This window comes from Cyprinodon tularosa, unplaced genomic scaffold, assembly GCF_016077235.1.
Source record: "Cyprinodon tularosa strain WSP-4 unplaced genomic scaffold, ASM1607723v1 ctg191, whole genome shotgun sequence".
Taxonomy (NCBI): Eukaryota; Metazoa; Chordata; class Actinopteri; order Cyprinodontiformes; family Cyprinodontidae; genus Cyprinodon; species Cyprinodon tularosa.
Window position 1 is genome coordinate 236,766 of NW_024038682.1, and position 8,375 is coordinate 245,140.

The following is an 8,375-nucleotide window of genomic DNA, read 5'->3' on the forward strand; positions in this document are numbered from 1 at the left end:
TTTTGCTGGTTCTAAGCGGATCTTGCTAAGTTTCCTCTTGTTCCTGTGTAAATAACATGTTATTACTAATTCTACTCTCCCAGACAAGATTCCCATAGATCAGGGGTCATCAACATGGTGCCCATAGGCAAGGGGCCCTCAGGGGCCTCATGGAATGCCTACAACATCTTCTGAAAACAGCACAAATCAGCAGTGGGCTAAGATTGAAATTTCTATTTTGTCCTTCGTTTTCAATAATTTATAAAACGTTTTATGATTAAATTCTTTCAGAGTATTTGAGCATTTATTGAAATTTCAAAATGACAATATACAAAAACAATTTGGAGTTAAAAAAAACAATACAAATATTGTGTATGAAGTTGAGGTAGCTCCACAGTTCAGTTCAGTCTTTTCATCAGAAACGACTGTGGCACCCCCCCAGTACAGCTTCCCCCCCTGTATAGTCCAATAGTGACAGTGCTTAGATCAAATAATTCAATCAATTGAAAAAATTGCTAATCTAAATGGCTTTTATAAGAATGTTGTGTATCGGGGTGGACTTGATAAAAGCTGGACAGCATTTTATGCTGAGCTTGACCAACATAATTTTCTTATAGTTCAAGTCCTTCATTAGATCATTTGAAGAAAAAAGATAAACATGATGTTACCATATTCAAATTGCACCAATTAGTAGGAATGAATTATTTGCAGTATCAACTGGTTAGATAAAATCTGGTTTCAATTTAGCACTCTTGAGGTAAAAGTTGCATTTTTGGCACTTGCTGTGGGGCCGGTAAGTGATAACGTAGCTGCTTCCAGAAGTGAGAGGAGGATGACCTCCCTTTCCAGGTGACACTATCTCCCTCCTTACTGAGAAGCTGTAAAGCCTCTTGAAAAGAGCCTGATGTGGATGCCTCTGCCTCCCCCGTGTTTATAAAAATCAAGTGAGTCTTCTGCTCCACAAGGAAAGCGTGAATAGCACTTAGCACGTTGTTTCCTGGTTCAGGATCTGGTAAGCTGGGAACAAGAACCACAGCTCGGCTCTGTTCTACACATTCTAAAACAGCATCAGCTACAGCTGCAAAGAGCAGAGCAAGGGGTTAATACCACATTAGTCCTATTGAACATGCCTGGTTTTGTATAAACTCACCTTGACCAGGTGAAACATCTCGATCATAAAGACAGAGACTGTAACCAAACTGATCTTCCAAAGTATTTATCAGGTGTTTTATGTCGTCTTCATTCAGTCCTCCATCAAAGCTGCTTTTGTAACACATTAAAAATGCGTCATAGCTTTTTCCATCTAAACAGAAAAAATGTAACTTCTGTAAAGCGAGGTAGACCCCCACCAAACAACAATTTAGGGACACATTAACATGCAATACAACCTGAAAACCTGAATGTAAGCTTTATCAGAGAGCTGCTGGTTCTCCTTTGTCTTTGTAACTTTCAGAAACTTTTGTTTTTGTTGAAAGTTTAACATTTGTACAAACAAAGAATGGAAAACCACAAACCAGACTTTTAAACCAGATTGTTTTGAGAAACTGTGCTGCTGATTTAAGTAACTTGAACAACTAAAATCTATGAATCAAGTGAAAGCATTCTAGACTTTCAGACTGAGATTTTTGGGTATCTTTTGCTTTTTCATGTAAAAAAAAAAAAAAAGACTGACCTGAGGTGTAAGTCTGGCATCCTTTGAAACCAAACATGTCTCTCATAAAAAGCGTGACATCGATTCTAAACTTCACATATGTAACAACGGTCACAGTGATCAACACCACGATGCAGACTGTGCACATAGTTAGGAGCAAATACGGGGGGCCGCCTGCAGAGGAACAATTAAAAACAGGGAATTATTACAGCAAAATCAAATATTTTGTAAAGTAGAATGGATGATTTGTGATGTTAAAAAATAGATGAATCTTTAAATTCTCACACCTTTTTTTCTTAGGGTGATTGTGCCAAACTGAGTGAGTTCATCACTTTCAAGTTTACAGCTAAAATTTGTATACAGATCTTCCTCCAATACTCCTCTGAAGACTAAAGATGCATTCATCTGACTGGATTTCTCTTCACTGATAAAGTGAATTTAATATAAAAGGAAAAGCAAAAAAAAAAAAAGTGGACATAAATACGCCATTATTGTGTTTATTTCTTTTGGCTAAATTCAAACATGCGAGTTTAGCTCTTACCATGTATTATTGTTGAAAACCCGAAGGCTGTTGTTATTTTCAACAAAGTAATTTTCTCTCAACCAGAACAGTGAATCATCACAGGAATCTATGACAGCTCTACAACTAATCACCACTGTTGCACCTTTAAAAAAAGTTAAATTCAGAATCAAACATAATCCGTTTAAAGTAGAATGCTTTTGCTCAATGCTGCAGACAAAAAAAAAACTCACCAAGTTCTACTTCAAACACTTGACCCTCCCTTGGTACTGTGATTCCAGGGGTGGGCTGACTCTTTACTGCACCTAAAAAAATTTACTTTTTTTGTTTTTGTTTGCATAGCCAGCTCTCGATTAATTTACACAAAAACAGATAAAAAGAGGGTGGTCTTACCTGGGACAAAAAGTACTTCTCTGAAGGAGGCATTGTATACTTGACCAAAATACAAGAATGAAAGGGTGCAGCGGTAGACTCCAATTTCCTGTAATTCTTCACTCAGGTTGTAATGTGTTCTATGCTCTACATTCTCCTGGAAAAGAAGCCAGTTTAAAATCAAAGTGTTTCTATATTCCAAAATTCAAAAGCTAGAAAAGCTCTAAAATCTTCAGATTCATGTCATTATCAGATCATAACCGCTGCAGATTTTAATACCTTGTTCCATTTGGGGTTATAGCTGGTTATATCAGGAATACCCTCAGCAATAATTTTTTTTTCATCACAGCTCGGTTCACAGTTTTCTATTGTGGTACATCTCTGACTGTACGTGTTCCTGAAGTTACAATCCTGGGATTGTTTTGAGCATACTGTTAGGTTGAACCACATCTGGCTGCTGGCACCACTGCAAATCAGCAATGAAAGATGAACATAGCATGAGAATTCTAATCCAAATATGTTTCTCTGTCCTTAAAGGTTCCTTAAAGGTACACTATGCAACTAGTCTTGATTTTCCAGCGAGGCTCCCCCCAGAGGGCGAAAGTAAAAGTGCACTGTCGTAAATATGCACAGCTGTCCCAACGCGCGTCAGACACACTTTTGCACCGCGCAGCCAGAGCAGCAAAGCTGCTTCAGCCGCGCGTCAGAACTAACTGGTACAAGCAGTAAAAATGAAGCAGCAGACGCAATTTTGCTGCTTTTGCTGCGTCCGGTGTGAAAGCAGCACTGCACAAAGATCGCCGCACTGTGCTAGCAACGAGCATGCTTTTAACTGGGGGGTGTAGCAGTTCTCGCCGTAAAGCAAGACCGACTCTCGCGAGACTTCTGAGCCTGTGGGTGCGGGCCGAGGGCTCCTGCAATTGCAAGTGCGGTATTTCCCCCACAGACCACCAGGGCGGCCGAGAATACCTTTGTTCAACCTGAAATTACTCATTTAATCATCCAAAACGTTATGGAACACATTAATTAACGGAAAAATGTTGCATAGTGTGCCTTTAAAGAAGATTTTTTTTTTTTTTTACAAAATGAAACCAGGTGAAACTAAAACTTTTCCACTTAAAGAGTTCTGGCTAGAGCCTATTGAGAGATGAAAAAAAAATTTTTGCATTTTTTTTTTTATCGTAAATGCAACTTTGATATAATTACTGCTTTAAGCTGGTCAATTTGACAGTTAAAGACATGTTTTAAAGTCTCTATTCTTTAGTTAATGATTAATCGATTACTAAATTAGTTGACGATTATTTTTATAACAAATTAAGCACAATTAAATCGGAAATCTGACTGTACCTTGAAGGACTGCATGAGTAATTCCCTTGGTGGTTTACAGACGCATTGAGAATCACAAGGTGTGTCTGAAAAAAAATCAAACCAAGCTTCTGCTGCTCAGATGTTGACATGTTGCTGTACAGAAGCGTCTTCTGGTCATTCTCCTTTTTCCAGAGAATAACAGTAGCATCATAATTGCACACTCCACAATTCAGCGTCACTAGCTCCCCGACATTGACATATATCTTACTGGGTGTCACTGGGCAAACACCTGCAAAAAGAGTGAATCAATTTTATTTACAGTTTTCTTGTCAGTTTCTTTACTCAATGCTTGTTATTTTTCTGTTTTATGCCCCTTGGTCTATGGTTATGTCATATACCATTCTGTTCAAGGCAGTGACAATGAAGTCCTAGTCTGCCAATACTGAGTCCATCCTCTCATCTTCCATCACCATCTGGTACACTGCTGCTATAACCTGGGACAAGAGCAGGCAGCTGAATATCATTGGCTCAGCAGAGAGAAGATGACTGGCTGCAATCTTCCTTCTCTTCAGGAACGGTAGTTCAAGAACTCAGAGGTAATTTGTTAAAATTACAGCTGACTCCTTCTCCCTGGAAACAGGCTGTTTCAGACTCTCCTCTTTGGCTTTACACTGCGGTCCATCAAGTTAAGAGCACCTCACAACAAAAACAGCTTTTTTCCATCTGCCAAAATAAACAAAAGTCAAACATCTCAGGGCATGGGTTAATCTGATTTTATACTGTTGTTGATGTTTAACAGCTGTCATGGTGGTCTTCAGAAATAACCTTTAGTTTTTTTTTCAACTTATATACATCCATATGTGTTTATATTAGCTGTATGTTTACTCGTCTGTGTCCAACACCTCATCCCCAGGACAAAGAGTCAGGCTTTTAAGAAACGTTTAAACAAATTTAAGAGCATGGTTAACTTAACTCCATAAATTTAGTGGGGGTTTTTTCTGTCCTTTGCTCTTTTAAGATACTTTTAAGTATTTTCTTGATAATTTTGATGCCTCTTTTTAGCGCAAAGGTTCAGAATAAGACTAATTTCCTAATATCATTAGTACATTTTTATCAGTCGATCAATAAATCAGCCAATAGGTAACACCCAAGACCATGGTCTCGGATTTGGAGGCACTGATCCTCACACTGGGCTGCGAACAGCTCCAGTGAGAGCTATAGATCACGCCCTGATGAAGCCAATAGAACCACATCATCTGTGAATAACAGAGACGTGATCCTAAGGCCACCAAATTGGATCCCCTTAACATCTTGGCTGCGCCTACAAATTCTGTCCTTAAAAGTTATGAACAGAATCGGTGACAAAGGGCAACCTTGGCTGAAGTATATTTACAATTAAAGGAGAAATTTGTTCAGCTAATCAAACCCCTGTTTGTTATTGGCTGTCTCCAACACATTTCAGTTTAGTGGGAAGTCATTTAACACAACCTATGTCAGATTTGACAAAAAACCTGAGAGTAAAATCAGGCAAAAAAATCTTAAAGTGGCAAACAAACTTCCTTGTTCATAACAAGCCAGCTATAGCCTTGATAAATTGTCGAGGGCATTGACCTCAGTTTAGACCTTTAAAAAATAACAAGGAACTTGAGGGAACATATATGATCATTTACTCAAGATATAGATCATTATCTTATCTTATTAACTTCTTATGATGTCCGGACATGAGAAAAGTAAGTAAAGCCACATTTCTATTGAACTATTTTGACTTTAATCCACAGCTTATAGTTTTACATTTTTAAATGTCAACATTTCTAACTTCCTGTGGCAGTTGGCATTGGTGCAATACTAGCTTTAAAATGTGTAGTAGAATAGCTTTTCTGTGACACTTTTTATGAAGCTGTTATTTTACTTCACAAAACACAATTTCTGTAAATATAATCTGCAATCTTTCCATTTTTTTTTTGTCATGAAACTAGCATTTTAGCATAAATTGTCAATTGAATCAATTGTACAACCAGTACATGTAACTATTGATATGATCTTCGTTTTCTACAAGAACAACATCAACAAGGTAAGACAGACCTTCTTGTTCTTTTCAGACACTTATTCTTTTTGGCTTAGAATGACTTTTGTTTGGGCAAAAGTTTGTTGGCAAAACAGAAAATAATTGTCTTTGTCTCAAAAGTGGCAATGAAGTTGAAAATAAACAGAGTAAAGATGAAAAATGTCATTAATACAGCATCTTGATGGCCCTTCTGTGCTCATATAGCAGGCTACATAGCAAAAATAGTAACACATTAAGGATTAAAGAACTAAAAGAACTATCTGACTAATTTTCTAATCTGTTTTTTTTTTTTCCTACAATGGTTTCATAAGCTTGAAGCAAGCAATAATAAGACTGCTCCATGATGGCAGTTTTGTCAGCTACGCTGTCCTTGGCAAGTGTCCTTAGAGGAAGTTGGGGCTTAACCACATCCTGATTTCTACGAAGGGTCACGTTACTGAAAGTACTTATATCTTATGAAACTTGCAGAATTTTCCTTACAGATCTAAAGACCTCTCAAATTATTTGCAAAGATGTTGCTAAAGATATCAAAAATAGATGTCAAATATGTGTCAAAAATTGTGGAGCAATTTTTAGGCAGCTTTTCAAGACTTTAAAAGGCATCGAACTAAGGTGCTTGTAAATAATATTTCTACTGTTACTATTACCTCTCATTATATATATTTGAATAAAGAATATTAATTATCATGTGAATGATAACAGAAATCTATCACATAAGATATATAACCATGCACTAATGGTATGACTGCAATTAATTATTTTATCTTCATATTTGAATTCTTTACATTAATCTATTAATGTTTTTTTGCCGCTCATCTCCAAGTGTCTTCATTCCTTACAGTAAAGAACTTCATTTATCTGTGCAATAATCACAGCACTTTAGGTAGTTTTTTTGTTTTCAAGGCTTGTTTATGGTGTACTCTTATGTATCACATGATACAAAGTCATTCCAAGCATAACCCTCAATTTTAATAGTGAGTGTGAGTAAACAAACAAAGGCATCACTAACTTACCAGTAAAAAGGAAGAAAAGAAGAAGGATCATTCTGATGGTGTCCAGCAGCATTGTTAGTGAACAGTCTGCCTCCTGCCTTCCTCTCTCCCAAAGAGTAAATACCAATGTCCTTAATGACTGAGAGTTGAAGTGAAACTTGAAGACGAACACCACCCTGTTACTTATTTTCTAGAACCACACACAATTCTTTCTCTTCTTCAAACTATTTAAAGAAATGTCCTAATCTTCTTAGAACCTGGTCATTTGATATGCACTATTCTTTCATTCCCCCATTTATGCTAACATCATTGGAAAACAGGAAAATATCATTAGATGATCCACTTAATTCTCTTGTATGCAGGACAAGGTACAGTGTCATACTCTAACTATGGTACAGTCTTCTCACCTGTTTTAAGCTGTGTAGTAAGCCATCAGGTGCTGAGTTATTTAGATTCTGAAAAAGTGGTGCATAAGCTTTTCCAATTATGTCAAACTTTTGAAAATAAAAACCCAAAACAATTTCAATGTAAGCAATCTGCACAGAGCATTAAGGAGAATAACATCTTGGTCAGACTGAAACAAGATTGGTGGCGACTGTAATTCAGCCGTAGCTCTTGGACTCTCTGAAAAGCATCATGACTTGCTTGGTCTAATCCAGGTGCTCTATTAAAACTGGCAAGAGGCAGATGGAAGCCCTCTATATTAGATGATGTGGTTGTAATGAGGCAGAGACTGGATCCAAATAAACCAAGACAGGTTGGTGACATTTTGATTGGTTTATTGAAAGGGTTAATCTGAAAGCGGGGCTGAATCTGTGTGGGCAAACAGGCTGCAGGTAGACAGGTGGGCAGATTAAGGGAGGTTTACCAGTTAGATCCAGGAGGCAGGCAGTTTAGCTTAGCTTTTCCGAGTCAGAAATCCAGAGAGAGGGGAGCAGGATGGCAGAACGACACAGAGATCCGGGGATCCAGAGGCAGAGCAGAGAGGGTAATCAGGAAGGCAGAATCATACAGGGGTCAGGCAGGCTCGGAGTCAGGAGGCAGATCGGGTCAGAAACAGATAGGTGGTCAGGTACTCCTTTAGATGCTGGACTATTCGTAGCGGGTTGGCTCGAGATAATCTGGCACAGAGGACTGATCTGATGGGGTTTTTAAAGTGCTGGAAACAGGTGACTCCGGTCAAAGCTGATTGCAGACGGGTGGAGCAGAGCAGGTGTATGGACTGAGTGATCAGGCCAGAATCAGTGCAAAAACCATAGTGAAAGAAACAGGAGTGTAAGTTATCGCCTGTCTTGCAACTTTCTGGTTATATGTCAGGTGAGCATCAGCACTGGATTGTAGCAACTTTGTTGCTGGAATTACATTAAGTGTGAAAACAGCATAACCATTTAGTAGCCTCGTATTTCCCTCATACCAGCCGCTCATTTGTGGACACCTTACAAAAGCGGCCACCAGCCAAACAAAGACAGTATAAGAAATTAACCAGTT

The 8,375-nt window shown here is 38.1% G+C and overlaps 1 protein-coding gene across 1 annotated transcript; it reads right to left on the reverse strand.

Annotated features, from left to right (window-relative positions):
• Nucleotides 1-336: 336 nt before the first annotated feature.
• LOC119782326 (interleukin-1 receptor-like 1) lies at nt 337-7,014 on the reverse strand. Its single transcript, XM_038283256.1, has 10 exons — nt 6,909-7,014; nt 3,870-4,119; nt 2,802-2,988; nt 2,544-2,679; nt 2,384-2,455; nt 2,172-2,295; nt 1,918-2,054; nt 1,652-1,804; nt 1,130-1,282; nt 337-1,057 (listed from the first exon to the last, which is right to left on the reverse strand). Exons 1-10 carry the CDS (start codon nt 6,958-6,960, stop codon nt 723-725), a joined length of 1,599 nt encoding a protein of 532 aa, XP_038139184.1. The 5' UTR covers nt 6,961-7,014; the 3' UTR covers nt 337-722.
• Between the last annotated feature and the right edge of the window lie 1,361 nt (nt 7,015-8,375).

Bases quoted from the DNA above. Each gene is read 5' to 3' on its own strand.
- LOC119782326 (XM_038283256.1), bottom strand. From the start codon at position 6,960: ATGCTGCTGGACACCATCAGAATGATCCTTCTTCTTTTCTTCCTTTTT. The intron at 4,120-6,908 runs GTAAGTTAGTGA...CTCTTTTTGCAG, and splicing joins TCTTTTCTTCCTTTTTACTG to GTGTTTGCCCAGTGACACCC. The intron at 2,680-2,801 runs GTATTAAAATCT...CTTCTTTTCCAG, and splicing joins ATAACCCCAAATGGAACAAG to GAGAATGTAGAGCATAGAAC.